Raw genomic sequence first — 18,319 nt, 5'->3', positions numbered from 1 at the left:
GTGACACCTTTTTATAGGCCATCAGTTGACACTGAACCAGCTGATCTTAATTTGCACTGACAAGGAGCAGGATCCTTTCTAATTATTGATAGATTTCAGCTGGTATCTTGACTTCCCATGCCTTTTTTGCACCTCCCTTTCTTCATGTGTTAAAAACTTTTTTTTCCCTATGTTATTCTATTTTTTCACATAACTTAATTTCTGAACTTATTTGCTTTGCTTTTTTTAATGTATGGATTGCATTGGTTGTTAACCGACATTTGGTGAAACTTTATTATAGCACCTTTAGAAATATATTTAACTAGAAAAATGATGACCTATTCAAAACATATTTTTCACCATCAAACAGTAAATGCACATCAACAGCTCTATCCAATGAGCAGGAAGGTAGGTGTAAAGGAACGTGAAACCGAGATCTGCCTGGATGGGCAGGGTAGTGTAAGCGTCTAAATCACCAAACTGAGTATAATTTCAAATGGTTAAGAAGGTAAAAGTACCACAGTATTAACAACTAATTTGTAACTTCAACTGTATCTAATGATTTTCCTGGAGTTTTAATGTCAAAATAAAATCTAGTAGATGCCATTGATCAATTTGTATATTTCATGGTTGTAATCTTGATCCTTCCTTTGAAATTTAGTGTGTTCCCCCTGAAACAAACATGTGCATTGCAGCTACTATGATATCTACTACCCACATGCTTGGCCTGGTCATTGCCTTGGCAAGTAATGAAGCAGGAATAAGGATACCCTGGACATAAAGTACAAATCTGCAATGGCTTCCCTCATATTTAAGTCCTGAAAAAGACCACTGCATTATTTCTGCATTTTTGCAGTTTAGACAACTCTTTGTCAGGATGCATATTTGTCAGGATGGCTCTTCAATGTTTGCATGTAAACATTTGAATATATTTACTAACCTTACTGCTATATAGAAATGTGATGTTAGATCTACAGTGAATAAATAGGCCCGTAAAATACATGGATTTATTTTTACTACTTTTAATATTTTAAAACCAAAAAATATGGTTGTGTGCTGGGTTCCCTACTGCAGGTTCAGGATATCAGGATTTCCCAGCACTTTCTCTACTAAGGTATTTGCCTGTGTTAAGACAATTGAAAGCAATCAAGCTGTAAAAATTTATATTTTATTTTAATTAAATTTTAGGCGTAGCCATCTCGACCTGCGTTCTAACCGCTCACATTATGTAAATATATGTAACCAAATATTTACTTGGGGCTTCCATTAAAGGCCCTGGGATCTCAGGGGGTCTACTAAAGGCTCCCCACTGTGGGGGATATCCTGAACCTTCGTACAGTTTGTTTAGATTGGCTGCTTGCTCCTGTTATCTCATGTCATGAGATCGTTCTCAGTTTGTCGGTTGTATAACCTAGCTTTCAAAGTTCAAGCGGATAACAGCGCGCTTATTAAATTAGGATTCTGAGTAATGCTGACACAGGCGAACGAGTTCAGTGCTGTGGGGAGACGAGCACCTCTTAGCAAGGAAAAGGTTACAAGAGCACTCTTGATATGTAAAAATGCTTTTTGGAGTTATATCTTTTTTCCTGCATTGATTGACTGCTAATCCTAAAAAACTTTAAGATGTTAAAATGCCAGCTGCTTACAACTAAGAAACAACTGTATTCATTTTAAGAGTGCTTTTGACTGGCTGTGTAAATGTTTCTGTTTTCCACTGTCATGCACCATTGGTTTTCTCATCCTCTGTGGCTGTGAACTACTCAGTCTTCAGAAGATGATTGTGTCTTGTAGTTCACAAAGTTCTTGTAGAATGTTTGTTTGAGTTTATAAGATGATGGTGAAATACTTGGGGCCACAGAAGCCTGCCATTGAAATATGTTGCTCCCCTAAGGAAAGTCACATAAAATATTTCACTTTTAAGTGATTGTTCAGAATCGCATGTCTATAGCGCTTGCTAAATATTTGCTATTTTGACAAAGTTTTTCCATATCGAAGAGAAGTCCATCTGATCTTAGTGAAAAGTTCGGAACATAGATATTGGGTTTGTGGAAAGGACCCCATTAAAGGCAGCATATGTAGATAGACCACTCCTGATAGAACTATTTAAATAATACCAGCTAAAAATGCTCACATTTATGTAATCTACTCACCTGCTTTATTAATAAAAATGTCCTGATTGAATAGACTTTTCTGGGCAAGGTTCTTTCAGGCTTTTTTTTTTTTTTTGCTTTAGCAACTTCCGTGCCAGCTCATAGGCAGGTCTATGTGAATATCAATCGCTTTGGCTACAGTCTGTATCCTCATCGCACACGTTCCTGAAATTAATTCTTAAGGTACTGGGTGCTGTAGCGACCGCTAGCTGGATACTGGAACCTGTCCAATATGTAAATATTTGCCAGCACACCAAGGATCATAAATTTTCGTCCAAATGTTTTTTATTAAAGAAAGATCACGTCAAAAAAATGGTGTAGTACAATGTTTCATAGCAAGGCAGGACCCCTTCATCTTGCATGTGATCATCACAGGCCTGACAAAGGCACCCTGCGTGGCTCTAAAACGTTGCACTACATTGTTTTGTGATGTGATCTTTAATTAAAAACCGCTTGGACAAAATTGATGATCCCTGATGTGCTGGAGAATATCTATAGATCAGTGGCTTTGGATCCCATGATTTCCTGCTCATTAATATTATACAGGATTTATACATAGTCAACCATTTGCTCAGCACTTTACAATGTTGATTCTGAATTTATCTATGTGTGATAAAACCGCTTAGGACTCAAAACTCAATAATACAGTTATCAGTGTAAAACATACAGTAGAAAGTTTGTTTTTTCCTGTAGCGCTTATCTGAGCTTTTTTTTTCTCTCTCTTTGCAGGTAACTTTGAGGTTGGAGTTCACATTGCAGATGTCAGCTATTTTGTCCGTGAAGGGAGTCCTCTTGATTTCGTTGCTAGTGAGCGAGCAACCAGTGTGTATCTTGTTCAAAAGGTATGTTAACTGTATACCTTCAACTACATAACCCTACATTTACTCCCTGCAAAGAAGTAATTGTCAACTATTAAAAACCTTTTGCAACTTTTGATTTACTGGCCCATACTTACATATGTGTTGCAGTAATGCACATGTCATTTTCTTTCAACCATGCTCCAACACATTAACACATTGCAGCTGCACACCACAATGTATCCAGTGTGCTGAGAAAAAGTCTAATTTATAGGCGCTTTTTCACTGCATGGTACGGCTCGGTTTGGCGCTTTTCCACTGCATGGTACCGTATGGTATGTGTTAGAATGGTTTGGTACGGTACATTTTGGTACAGCGGCACTTTTCCACTACATGGTATGGCTCTTTACGGCTCGCTTATACAATACCACCTCGGTTGGGGTTCCAAGCAGGCCATACCTATACCATATTCCACAATCCTTCGCATGCAGCCTTGATTGTTTGTGACTACTAGCCACTGATTGGTCAGAGAATTGATGTAATCCCACCCACTTACCATAGTGGAAAAGCAAACCGAGTAGAGCCTATACAGTGCTGAAACGTGCCGACGCGTACCACGCAGTGGAAAAGTAAACTGAGCCGAGTGGAGCCGAGCCGGTACTTGCAGTGGAAAAGTGCCATATGTTTTTGCCTACCTTGTGGTGTATTGGCAGTCAATTCTAATAAATGGTCAGCCTAAACATTTCCCAGATTATTACACATTCATAAATACAGCTAAAATATATAAATAGCCTTTAAAATTTAGTTAAAGGCTACTCATTTAGTTTTGGCTCAACTATGTTTCTGTGTTCCACAGGGGAGATTTGATTTCACTTTTGTCTAGTTGAAATATCAGGAAGTGAGAGGAAGTCTTGCCAAAGCAAGGTTAAGGCTCTTAAAAAGTTGTTTCTGCAACAGGTGTCCTTTTTGGAAGAGTTCTTCTCTATTCCTTTTCCAATGACCTTTAAAAATTTGGGATTTTCCCTTTCTTTCAGTGCATGAAACAGTGGTCACTAGGACAAGAAGACAGTAGCAAAAGGCAGATTACTTATCCTTACTCTCTGTGGATCTCTGTACTTTCTCAGTAGAGGTGAATGCCTAAATACATTTTAAGATGGGGACAGGGAAGCCTCTGGCTAACTGGCCAATATTCCGAATATATCCATTTGTCACAGATATTGTCTCCCTTGTCATCAGTGCAGGCACCCAGCTCACTTTGGAAATGCAGAGTACTGGAAATATGAAATGCTGTTTGCTTATTCTTCCTGAATGAAATTCTCTTTTAAGCCTTGGTTGACATTGGAGTGATTTGTCATGGGATTTGACAGGTCAAATGCATGACAAGTCAACGGCCTATTTGCAACAATGGCACCGTTCCAGTGGGCTATTTCGAGTGCAACTTCAATAGACATCTGTGCATAAAGCCGCACAGATGTCTTTTAAGTCGCACTGAAATGTGGCTTTGAAATCGTGCAATTTCAGATGAAGTTGCGTGATTTCAAAGCCGCGGTCAATGTGAACTAGGGCTTAGTTGGAGGATTTACTATCTTTGATTACAGTTGCTTAAAGAAAGGCGTGGCTCTATTTGCAGTTGCATAAACCTGACGTTGAAATTCACATGGAAGAGTAAAATAGTCTAGATTCAGTTTTCCATTAATTCTTTGCACACCTGTGTGCCAATACTTTTTATATGTTGGCTTATGTAACATTTTTCTTACATTAATTGTTTAGATGCAGGTCTCCTCTGAGATAATTTGCTGAACTTATTCTTCCATTTGGCTTTACTTTGTGTAACTAAACCAATATTATTAAAAACTTTTTAACATGCCGTTCATGCTCCGTTACTATGAGATTAGTTTTCTGCAAAAAACATGGTTGATCCTGCTCTTCTCAATCTCCCCCCTCTTTCCAAGTACTCAATGCAGCTAGGGATACTGCAGAGCAGTGTTGGTAGCTTTGCACATGCTCCGTTTTCAGTGAGCTTCTATGCTCCGCATTTCTTCCTTATCCTATGTGAGCAGCCTGTGTGACTATAGAGTCACATGTGGGCATATGTGCTATGGTAAATGACTGCTCACTCCCTCCCTGCTCCAAATTGCCCACTAACCAGCTAAACACAATGGAGGAGGGGGGGGGGGCGATATTACATGTAGCCTCTAAGGCACAGGTTGGAGGGGCTTGACACAGCCTGTGACTGGCAGAAATATGCCAATACGGTTATTGCCAAAAGATTTGCTGTCAAATATATATTTGTACGATGAAAATTTAAAACAGTTTGATATTTATTTTTGCGCTGTGTTTCAAAGCCTCTAATTTTTTTTTTGAACATGTGACCAGCAGCAAAGGACTAGAAGCTCCTCCTGCTTATGTTTCCCTGCAGACAATTAAACAATTACAGTGCCATCATCCATATACAGAAATAGAAGGGGTAATGTTAAACAGTGAGCATTTAGTGTCACTTAAAATTGTAATTGCAACACTGCAAGAACAATATCAAAATAAATATAAGTATGCCATATTAGAATTAGTGTATGTAAATCCAAATAATAAGCTTATCTCATTTGCTACCTTTGGTCAAATATTCCATGGAAAGCATTTTTTATATCTGTTTAATAAGTGCATAAAAAAACATTGATCATGTCAGAAATTCAGAGCTGTCCAGTGCACACTTCCTGTGTGTATCTCAAGAAGTCAAATTATCCGTCTAGGTTCCTATCATGGACTACAGAAAAATTAGTGTCTATGTTGTAGAAATTAAGAGAGTGGAAAGGCTTGAGTCTACAAAGAAATATATAGGGCTGACACCACTCAATCCACTAAAATGTTGTGTGTAGTGAAATTTAGAAAAATACCAGTTGATCTTCCAGAAATGCACTCATTTGAAATTTATGTCAGCGACGCATCTCAAAGTTAGTAAAGGGCAACAAAAAGCTGGCAAATTAGGTGGTACAACAAAGAAGAGCTGGAAGAACATTTTGCAATAAGTTAGATTAATTGGCAACAGGTTAGTAACAAGATTGGCTATAAAAAGACCATATTAGAGAGTCAAGAGTATCTCAGAAGTAAAGCTGGGCAGAAGTTCAGCAATCTGAAAAGCTGCAACATAAAAATTGAACAAATTAAGAATGTTCCTCAACCTAAAATTGCTACAACTTTAATTATATCATCGCTTACAGTACATAATATCAAGATTCCTGGGAATCTGGAGAGAAAAGGCCAAAAACGCAATATTGGATACCCAAGATCTTCGTGGCCCTCACATGGCACTACAATAAAAACTTGCATGATTCTAAGATGGACATCACTGCATGGGCTCAGGAATTCTTCCAAAAATTACTGTCTCAACATAGTTCGCTGTGCCATTAAAAAACCACCATAATGCAAAGAAGCTATATTTGAACATGACCTGGGAATGCCACCATCTTCTCTGTCCCAAAGCTCATTTAACCATTTGCCAACCACCCGCCACAGATTTAGTGCTGCAAGGTGGCATGGCTGCGTCATTCAACGTACCTGTACGTCGTTGGCGTCCACCGACCTGGTGGTGGTCAGATTAGTTCCAGAACCAATCACTCTACAGGTCTAGGCCAAAATGTATGGCCTAGACCTGCTGATCGGTTCTGACAATTTACAGAACGTCCTGTGCCTGTGTAATGCTAACACAGGCACAAGAAATTATGTGATAGTTTCGCCTGGAGCCCTTTTTAATTCCAGAGAGCGAGGAGATCACATCACAGTGAGTACACAAGCACTACACTGACACCAGTACATGTAGCCACATGTTTAACCCCCTGATCGCCCCCCCCGTTAACCTTTTCATTCCTTCTCAGTGTCACTATATACAGTGTATAGATATTTTACTGATCACTGTGTCACTGGTGACGTCATTTAGTGTCAGCAGCGGTTAGTGTCAGTCCCACATAGGTTTAGGATACCCGCCATATATTCCCTAATAAAGTTTTAACCCCCTGATCACCCCCAGTTAACACCTTCACTGCCCTGTCACAGTGTCATGAGTACAGTGTACAGATATTTTTTCTGATCGCAGAATTATTGTCACGTATGACGTGCATCAGCGGCGATCCAGGATAGCGTCAGATTGCCCACCACATTTTCAGTAATACATTTTACTCCTTTGCCAGTGACACACAAACGCACACACTAAACACCTCCATTACTAGTATAGTGTCTAAACGGATCAATATCTTTGATCAGATCAGAGCTTTACTAGCGTCCCCAACAGCATAGTATAGTGTTGCCAAAAGGCAATGTTAGCAGGATCAGCCCCAACACCTGCCAGCACCTGTGTTTAGCCCCTCCGCCCAGCCCACAAGAAGTGCAGGGCAGTTGATCACTGTACCTTCCGATACACAGCACACAAAACCGCAGCATTAGCAGAGTCAGGCCTGATCTCTGCTAGCACTAGCAGTTACATTTTTGATAGCGGTTCAAACAATCCTTGACAACCAGGTGCTTTTTTACCTGTGTCTCTCACTAGGTACCTATACATTTTTTTTTACCAAAATGTCCAAACAGAGGTACACTAGTGAAGAGGCCTATACGATGCTGAGCGGGATAGATGAGAGCGATGGGGAAGCCTCACTGTCAGAATCAGACTCAGTATTCAAACCTGTAGTGGCACCCTGGCAGATAGCTCTGACAATGGAATAGTGGTCCCTGCTAAGGTCCGGCGTACCTGACCTCGTTCCCAGGTTGCTGAGGTGCAACAATCGCATGGTTCTCATATGCAGCAGAGTGTCGGTACTAGTGCCGCTCTACCTTCTGGTGAACTGGCAAGCACCATTGGCCTAGTACATCCTGGTCGTAGACAAACCAGCACTGCAGTAACACTTGGTGACGTGGCAAGTCCCATAGGTGTCGTCCAAGCTGGTGCGGTGGCTAGCACAAGTAGTGTCCTGCAGCCACCAAGAATTCAAAGACAGCCCCATAGTGTCCTTGCTGATGCGCCTGCAAATCTTGATTGGGAGCCCACCACTTCTTCAGCGCCAGTACATCCCTATTCACTGGCCAACCCTGAATTCAGGTGGAAACCGCAGATTTTACTCCCCTTGGTTTTTAAGAGCTGTTTTTCACTGACGATCGGTAAAGATCTATTGTAGACCAAAGCAATTTATATGCGGATCAATTTATCGCCGCATACCCAAATTTGACCCTAGCCAGAGAATTTGCATGGAAACCTATCGCTGTTTATGAATTTAGAACCTTTCTGGGCCTATCCCTCATCATGGTCGTTACTAAATATAGTTGCGGTCATATTGGTCCACTGACCCAATTCATCATATGCCCGTGTTCTCTGCTACCATGGCCAGGACTTGATATGAGCAAATCTTGCGGTTCATGCATTTCAATGACAACTTTGTCATCCTTTGGGTGACCCTGGATATGACTGGCTCCACAAAATTCGAAAGAGAAACACATTACCAGTCCCCGCGCAGGACCTGGAGATTAATTCTCAAGCTGGGGAACGTTGTAGTATGGCCAGTGGTGAAACACATGAGAAAAAGCGTGGCAGCTCTCTTAACCCTCCATGGGTTATGAGGCAGAGAAACTAGGCAGAAAACAAAAGAAAGAGAGCGCACACCGCCCTAGTGTAACACCATTTAATGAAAATGATTGAAGCCATAAAAACAGGTACTCTCAAACAAGTTTAGTGTCATGCATGGAAATGATATCCCCCGATCTGATGTGTATATGGGACTCTCCTCCTTGCTGGCGGCTCAGCTGTTCGTTCCCGCACTGGTACGTGGATAACGTCCGGCTAAGCCAACCACCTCGGATGACTCAAGGTAACTCAATGCGGTGCGCCTGCGCACGGTCCAGCCGCTCGCTGCACACTCTGCAAGAGCCGGATACTGTAGCCGACAGTGCGGTTACACAGAGGGGAGATCCCCGATCAGGACCCAGGACATGACATTCATGGGGTTGCTAAGGACAATGTTTCGGAGGCGTGGCCTCCTTCAGGTCTCAACACCCCAAAAATCTTATGCCCTCATATATATAGTAATATAGCGGCTCCTTCCCTCAGTTTCTTAAAGGGACATGACAGTAACGAGCCTATAATCAAGGGCAATCGTATCAAAACATTAATATGTATCCATAAATTGTACAATTTTGATAAAAGTTGAATGAATGAATTCATAACACTATAAATACCATAAAAAATATATACATACATATATATATATATATATATATATATATATATATATATATATATATATATATATATATATATAAACTACTTGACACTGTGAAACCCAAAACAAAAACATAATATAAAAATATATATAATATATTAAAAAAAAATATATATATATATAGATATATATATATATATATATATATATATATATATATATATATATATATATATGTGAAGCCCACCAACCGTACATGTACGCATGTGTATCTCAACACGCATCCGCATGAGTTGACTGGGTGCGTATAAATGGTCACACATGTATATATAATAACATTAAAAGTAGAAGAGGATATGTATGCTGACGAACCATTAACCTTAGAGGTATATCGATATATAAACATGAGACTTTAAATCAAGGTGCCAACCTCCAGTTCCTCATTCAAGCCATCGGGGGACATAGAGTTGAGCGTGAATATCCAATACGTTTCGCGCATTCATAAACGCGAAAATCGTTCACCTTCTGATAATGTCATAGGGATGGCTTCAATACCAAATAACTCTAACCCCTCTGTGCTACCCCCATGTACTTGGCAAAAATGCCGGGGAACACTATGTTTATCTTTCTTTTGTTCGATGAACCGGCGATGTTCACCAAATCTGGTTCTCGTAGCCCTCACTGTTCTGCCCACGTAGAATAATCCACATGGGCACCGCAGACCATAAACAACAAATTGCATGCTGCAGCAGATAAACTGTTGAATACCAGTAAAGTACTTCTTCCCATGGTGCATGAAGTTGCAGGTCATGCACCGCCTAAGTCTGCATCTATAGGAACCCACCATATTTAGAAGCTGAGGGATACCATTTGCTGACTGTTGTTTCTTGTTTTTAATTTGGCTAGGTGCCACAATATTTCGGACACTTCTAGCCCGCTTAAAAACTACCTTCGGTTTAGTGGGAAGTGCTCTACATAGGGCAGAATCCTGCATAAGGATGGGCCAATGTTTAGAGGGTTCTTCACTTTTACCCCTAATCCTTCTAATCTCATCACCCATAGCATACCTATCAATGGCCTTATCAATATGACCAATAGGGTGGGTTCCAAGGGTGAGACTAGTGAAATCACCCATATTGGGGCTCCACCGGTACACTATAATATACCAGGATCTAATTCATTTGATGCTCTAGATGGACATATTGGTCAAGCTGAGGGAGTTACATTAGACGTACAGACATCTGTGGACCACCTGGGTGTGGTGTCTATAGACACATTAGACGCCCAAGTTATCATGGTCTCACCACACTTGTCATCCAATGCATGTATGGGTGTCAATGGGAATTTTTTAGTCTTACCCCCTCCCGTAGAAAAAAGAAAAATAGGAGACCCAGAGGAGTCAGAGGAGGAAAGGGGAAACGAGGCAAAAAGAGGAAAATTGGAAGTCTAGATTCCACTGTAAAGATATTTATCTACCCATATACTCAATTATGGGGAATTGAGTCTCTTGCACAAAGGACTCAATTTTGCCCCGAGTTGCAATGCAAATCTTTTTAAACTATTTGGGGATCTGCACAGGTACATACGTAACTGCCGAAACAGCCCCCACCGAGTACTAAGTGGGGCTCCCCCATAGGGAGACCCCATGAGAGAGGGCGAACTAAGCCAAAAGGCCATATCCACCCCCTCCCAAGACTCAAGGCAGGGCCCGCACAGTTAAACAGTACTATAGTTTGCAGTCTCTGAAGGGTGAAGCTAGCTGTGGGGCTGTAGAGGTGAGATCAAATCCCATGGACAATACTGATGGAGATCTTGTGAATACAGAGATGGACGTTGAAATACTCAATGTGTTGGAGGAGCTGCTTTTTGAGGGATGTGTTGAACCAAAAGACTTGGTTTCCACCCCGTTTGGCAACGATTTCATACACACGAGTTTTCGTCCTAAATCAACCTTTTATCCACACCATGTGAAGAACGAGTATATTAAGACCTATTACTCCATGGTTTATGCCGATTTTAAGAAAATATGTATGCAGCCTAAGGGGAAGATTAGTGCGCAAAATCTATCTAGTTCTGAGAAGAGTGCCTTGAACTTATTAAAGGAAAATTACGACATTGTCATACGTCTAGCAGATAAGGATGGAGGACTGGTGATTCAAAATAGGACAGACTATCTTGCGGAAGCCCACAGACGCTTATCTGATGATAACACATATGAGCGCCTAAGTGAGGATCCATTATCTGGGTATAAACAAGAATTACAACAATTGGTGAATCAGGTGTGTGGTATTGGAATTATAAGTAAGGCAGAAAAATCTTTTTTCCTTAATAATTATTTTAAGACGCCGTATTTTTACCATATCCCCAAGGTCCATAAGGACCCCAGGTGTCCACCTGGGAGACCAATTGTGGCTGGCATGGAAGGCATCACCAGTAAGATATCCCAATACGTAGATATATTTTTACAACCACTGGTGATGTCCCTGCCGGCCTACATTAGGGACTCTTCCCAGGTTTTGGACACCTTGGCAAAATACAAATGGGGAGCCAATTATTTGTGGTTATCCTTAGACGTATGTTCTCTCTACACATCCATCCCACATGAGGGTGGGTTAAGAGCAGTAGGATACTTTCTTTCTGAAGCGGAATACATGCATCCGCTTCAGTCTGAATTTATATGCTCATGTACTAAGTTTGCGCTAGAAAGAAACTACTTCCAGTTTGATGGCTCATTTTATAGACAAGTTGCTGGCACAGCTATGGGTGCACATTTTGCGCCTAGCTATGCAAACTTGTTTCTGGGAGAAATATTACATCTGGACCCAGAACCTGTTTGGAAAGCATCTTGTTTATTATGAAACATAGAAACATAGAATGTGTCGGCAGATAAGAACCATTTGGCCCATCTAGTCTGCCCAATATATCTGAATCCTATGAGTAGTCCCTGGCCCTATCTTATATGAAGGATAGCCTTATGCCTATCCCATGCATGCTTAAACTCCTTCACTGTATTTGCAGCTACCACTTCTGCAGGAAGGTTATTCCATGCATCCACTACTCTCTCAGTAAAGGAATACTTCCTCATATTACTTTTAAACCTTTGCCCCTCTAATTTAAAACTGTGTCCTCTTGTGGTAGTTTTTCTTCTTTTAAATATGCTCTCCTCCTTTACCGAGTTGATTCCCTTTATGTATTTAAAAGTTTCTATCATATCCCCTCTGTCTCTTCTTTCTTCCAAGCTATACATGTCAAGGTCCTTTAACCTTTCCTGGTAAGTTTTTCCCTGCAATCCATGTACTAGTTTAGTAGCTCTTCTCTGAACTCTCTCTAGAGTATCTATATCCTTCTGGAGATATGGCCTCCAGTACTGCGCACAATACTCCAAGTGAGGTCTCACCAGTGTTCTGTACAGCGGCATAAGCACTTCTCTCTTTCTACTGCCTATACCTCTCCCTATACATCCAAGCATTCTGCTGGCATTTCGTGTTGCTCTTTTACATTGTCGTCCCACCTTTAAGTCTTCTGAAATAATTTCTCCTAAATCCCTTTCCTCAGATACTGAGGTCAGGACTGTGTCAAATATTCTATATTCTTCCCTTGGGTTTTTACGCCCCAGGTGCATTATCTTGCACTTATCCACATTAAATTTCAGTTGCCAGAGTTCTAACCATTCTTCTAGTTTTCCTAAATCCTTTTCCATTTGGCGTTTCCCTCCAGGAACATCAACCCTGTTACATATCTTTGTGTCATCAGCAAAAAGACAAACCTTACCATCGAGGCCTTTTGCAATATCACTTATGAAGATATTAAACAAAATTGGTCCCAGTACAGATCCCTGAGGTACCCCACTGGTAACATGACCTTGTTCTAAATGTTCTCCATTGACTACAACCCTCTGTTGTCTGTCACTCAGCCACTGCCTAATCCACTCAACAATATGGGAGTCCATGCTCAATGACTGCAGTTTATTGATAAGTCTTCTATGTGGGACAGTGTCAAAAGCCTTACTAAAATCTAGATATGCAATGTCTACTGCACCTCCACCGTCTATTATTTTAGTCACCCAGTCAAAAAAATCTATAAGATTTGTTTGACATGATCTCCCTGAAGTAAACCCATGTTGTTTTTCATCTTGCAATCCATGGGATTGAAGATGTTCCACAATCCTATACTTTAATAGGGTTTCCATTAATTTGCCTACTATTGATGTCAGACTCACTGGTCTATAGTTGCTCGATTCCTCCCTACTACCCTTCTTGTGAATGGGCATGACATTTGCCAATTTGGGCGCTACATCGACGATGTGATTATCATATGGGATGGTGACCTCAATTCAGTACTTGAATTTGTGGCCTATTGTAACTCTAATCCCTATGGTATAAGTTTTACACATGTAGTTGATGCGCAAACATTGGTGTTTTTGGATTTAGAGTTATCCTGGGATGTTGATGGAAATATCACCTCTAGGACGCACTTTAAGGAGACTGCAGGCAACTCCTATTTACATCGTAAATTTGCCATTTACCTAAGTGGAAGGAGAATATACCCCATAGTCAATTTTGGAGGTTGCGTAGGAACTGTACAGAAGTTTGAGTACATGGTGCAGACTGATATATTGAAGAGAAGATTCCTAGAAAAAGGTTATCGTGCGGAGCATATTGATGAGGCCATTGATAGGTATGCTATGGGTGGTGAGAGTAGGATTAAGGGTAAAAGTGAAGAACCCTCTAATGCTCTGTTCATTACTAGGTTTACCAATCAACATTGGGCTGTTAAAAGGGCCCTTCAAAAACATTGGCCCATCCTTATGCAGGATTCTGCCCTATGTAGAGCACTTCCCACTAAACCTAAGGTAGTTTTTAAGCGGGCTAGAAGTGTCTGAAATATTGTGGCACCTAGCCAAATTAAAAACAAGAAACAGTCAGCAAATGTTATCCCTCAGCTTCTAAATATGGTGGGTTCCTATAGATGCAGACTTAGGCGGTGCATGACCTGCAACTTCATGCACCATGGGAAGAAGTACTTTACTGGTAAAGATGGGCAGACATTTAATATTCAACAGTTTATCTGCTGCAGCACGCAATTTGTTGTTTATGGTCTGCGGTGCCCATGTGGATTATTCTACGTGGGCAGAACAGTGAGGTCTATGAGAACCAGATTTGGTGAACATCGCCGGTTCAGCGAACAAAAGAAAGATAAACATAGTGTTCCCCGGCATTTTTGCCAAGTACATGGGGGTAGCACAGAGGGGTTAGAGTTATTTGGTATTGAAGCCATCCCTATGACATTATCAGAAGGTGAAAGATTTTCGCCTCTATGTATGCGCAAAACATATTGGATATTCACGCTTAACTCTATGTCCCCCGATGGCTTGAATGAGGAACTGGAGGTTGGCACCTTGATTTGAAGTCTCATGTTTATATATCAATATACCTCTAAGGTTAACGGTTCGTCAGCATACATATACTCTTCTACTTTTAATGTTGTTATATATACATGTGTGCATGCGACCATTTATACGCACCCTGTCAACTCATGCGGATGCGTGTTGAGATACACATGTACATGTACGGTTGGTGGGCGTTACACACACACACACACACACACACACACACACACACACACACACACACACACACACACACACACACACACACACACACACACACACACATATATATATATATATAATTTTTTTTTTATATTATGTTTTTGTTTTGGGTTCCACAGTGTGATTTAGTTTTTATATATATATGTATATATATTTTTATGGTATTTATTGTATTATGAATTCATTCATTCAACTTTTATCAAAATTGTACAATTTATGGATACATATTAATGTTTTGATATGATTGCCCTTGATTATAGGCTTGTTACTGTTATTTCCCTTTAAGAAACTGTGATTGGAGGAGCCGCTATATTACTATATATATGAGGGCATAAGATTTTTGGGGTGTTGAGACCTGAAGAAGGAGGCCACGCCTCCGAAACATTGTCCTTAGCAACCCCATGAATGTCATGTCCTGGGTCCTTATCGGGGATCTCCCCTCTGTGTAACCGCACTGTCGGCTACAGTATCCGGCTCTTGCAGAGTGTGCAGCGAGCGGCTGGACCGTGCGCAGGCGCACCGCATTGAGTTACCTTGAGTCATCCGAGGTGGTTGGCTTAGCCGGGCATTATCCAGGTACCAGTGCGGGAACGAACAGCTGAGCCACCGGCAAGGAGGAGAGTCCCATATACACATCAGATCGGGGGATATCATTTCCATGCATGACACTACACTTGTTTGTGAGTACCTGTTGTTTTTATGGCTTCAATCATTTTCATTAAATGGTGTTACACTAGGGCGGTGTGCGCTCTTTCTTTTGTTTTCTGTCCTCAAAATTCGGCCCCTCGTAAATCACTTCAACCAAAAATTTTCAGCCTTGTATACATCCCAACAAGCTGTCTGCATTGATGAGTCCCTGATTAAGTTTTTTGGCAGCCTTGTTTTCAAACTGATTATCCCCAGCAAGCGTGCTAGATATGGGGTCAAGATGTATAAGCTCTGTGACAGGGCAACAGGCTATACATGTAGTTTCCGGATTTAGGGGGATAATAGCAGTGATGATCCCCCTGACTGCCAAGACTACATAGGAAGCAACTGCAAGATTGTTTGGGACTTGGTGTCACCCTTATGCTGAAAGGGGTACCATTTATATGTGGACAATTATTACAAAAGCGTGCCACTTTTAATAACCTTTTTGATTCTAGAATTGGCGCATGTAGCATCGTGCGACCTATTGGCCAGGGGTTTCCCTAATGGCTTGTGGCTGCCTGACTTAGACAAGAGAGAGAGCCTGCTTGAAGTGTAATAAATTGCTTGCAGTGAAGTGGAAGAACACACGGAATGTTTTCGTTCTGTCTTACATTCACGCAGATACGACAGTACAAATTACAACAGCGACTGGTGTTGAGAAGCCCCTCTGTGTCCACGACTACTACCTTAACATGGTAGGGGTGGACGTCAACGACCAGATGATGGCACCGTACTTAATTGCCCGTAAGGCCAGAAGCTGTACAAAATGGTACAAAAAAGTGTCTGTATACTAATTTCATCTGGCACTGCTGAACGCTTATGTGCTATACAAAGCTTAAAGAAGAAGTGGATCCTTTCTAAAACTTCAAGAAGAGATCATCACAAATAACCCCTTTTCGGAAAGTAGACACCCTAAGCTATTTGTTGAGAGGCATGTTGAGTAATTTGCAGCTCTCGCTTTTTGTCACAGTTTTGAAAATGGAAAAAAGAAAAGAAAAAATGTTCCTTTTCTTTCTTCATTTTCTAAAAAATTTGTGGCAACAAATGAGATCTGCAAAATACTTGCCATGCCTTTTATGCCTTTTAGCAAATAGCTTTGGGTGTCTACTTCCTGAAAAAATTTGGGGGGGGGGGTGAGGATTTGTGCTATCTTGGCATTTTTTTGTAATTTTCCAGAAACTTGTGGCAAAACATAAAAATATTCCATGGTCTCAACATGCTATCTTGGAATTTAAGTGCCACCAAAACTGTGACAGGTAGTGAAGTGAAATGAGAAATTTACACCCTTTGAAATCCTAAAGGCGGTGATTGGTTTTCGGCACCTGTACACAACTAGGCTTCCAAAATTTTCACATGTGAAGCAGAAGAATGTATTTTGGGGGGGGGGGGGAAATACATGCCAAGAATGTATCATGGCATGTGTAAACAATAATTAGTTTATTGGATATTTTTTATAAGAAAAAGTAGAAAATATTAATTTTTCTTCAAATTTTTTTTTTTTTCATTTATATTGCAGGAAAAAAAATCCCAGTTGTGATCAAATACCACCAACAGAAAGCTCTATTTGTTGAAAAAAAAGGATGTAAATTTGGTTTGTGTACAGCATTGCATGATCGTGCAATTACCAATTAAATTTGTGCTGTGTCAAATTGCAAAAAAATGGCCTGGTAATTAAAGCGGTGTTCCAGCCTCACCCCTCCAAAAATTAAAAGTCAGCGGCTACACAAAGTGCCGCGGTGCCGTCTCCCGAAAGTGGGGAAGGGTACCTGTCAAAAACAGGTACCCATTCCCCCCTCTGCCCTGAAAGTTGCCAAATGAGGAAGCAAATGAGCGGAAGTTCACTTTTGGGTGGAACTCCGCTTTAAGGGGGTAAAACCTTTCAGTCCTTAAGTGGTAAAATGGTCTGTTGCAAAAAGTGGAAAACTGTTCTGTTGTCGGACAAATCAAAATCTGACATTCTTTTTGGCAACCATGGGATCTGTATTCTCTGGGCAGATGAGAGGGACCTTCTGGCTAGTATCAGCGCTCAGTTTAAAAGCCTGCATCTCTGAAGGTATGGGGGTGTATTCGTTTGTATGGAATGGGAACCTTGCAAATCTGGAAAGGCACCATCAATGCTTAAAGATATACAGTGCTTTGCGAAAGTATTCGGCCCCCTTGAACTTTTCAACCTTTTGCCACATTTTAGGCTTCAAACATAAATATATAAAACTGTAATTTTTTGTGAAGAATCAACAACAAGTGGGACACAATCATGAAGTGGAACGAAATTTATTGGATATTTCAAACTTTTTTAACAAATAAAAAACTGAAAAATTGGGCGTGCAAAATTATTCAGCCCCCTTAAGTTACTACTTTGTAGCGCCACCTTTTGCTGTGATTACAGCTGTAAGTCGCTTGGCTTATGTCTCTATCAGTTTTGCACATCGAGAGACTGAAATTTTTGCCCATTCCTCCTTGCAAAACAGCTCGAGCTCAGTGAGGTTGGATGGAGAGCGTTGGTGAACAGCAGTTTTCAGTTCTTTCCACAGATTCTCGATTTGGATTCAGGTCTGGACTTTGACTTGGCCATTCTAACACCTGGATATGTTTATTTGTGAACCATTCCATTGTAGATTTTGCTTTATGTTTTGGATCATTGTCTTGTTGGAAGACAAATCTCCATCCCAGTCTCAGGTCTTTTGCAGACTCCATCAGGTTTTCTTCCAGAATGGTCCTGTATTTGGCATCCATCTTCCCATCAATTTTAACCATCTTCCCTGTCCCTGCTGAAGAAAAGCAGGCCCAAACCATGATGCTGCCACCACCATGTTTGACAGTGGAGATGGTGTGTTCAGGGTGATGAGCTGTGTTGCTTTTACGCCAAACATAACGTTTTGCATTGTTGCCAAAAAG

The 18,319-nt window shown here is 40.8% G+C and overlaps 1 protein-coding gene across 1 annotated transcript in view; it reads left to right on the top strand.

Annotated features, from left to right (window-relative positions):
* Window positions 1–18,319, top strand: part of DIS3L2 (DIS3 like 3'-5' exoribonuclease 2) — a 1,275,365-nt gene that overhangs the window by 865,131 nt on the left and 391,915 nt on the right. The window contains exon 13 of the mRNA XM_082248603.1: window positions 2,859–2,971. Within this exon, the coding sequence (XP_082104729.1) occupies window positions 2,859–2,971 (113 nt within the window). The remainder of the gene's footprint in view (window positions 1–2,858; window positions 2,972–18,319) is intronic.

This window comes from Pelophylax lessonae (genome assembly GCF_965119305.1).
Source record: "Pelophylax lessonae genome assembly, chromosome: 3".
Classification (NCBI taxonomy): domain Eukaryota; kingdom Metazoa; phylum Chordata; class Amphibia; order Anura; family Ranidae; genus Pelophylax; species Pelophylax lessonae.
Note: the sequence above shows the minus strand (reverse complement) of the source record. Positions and strands in the feature narration are given on the sequence as shown.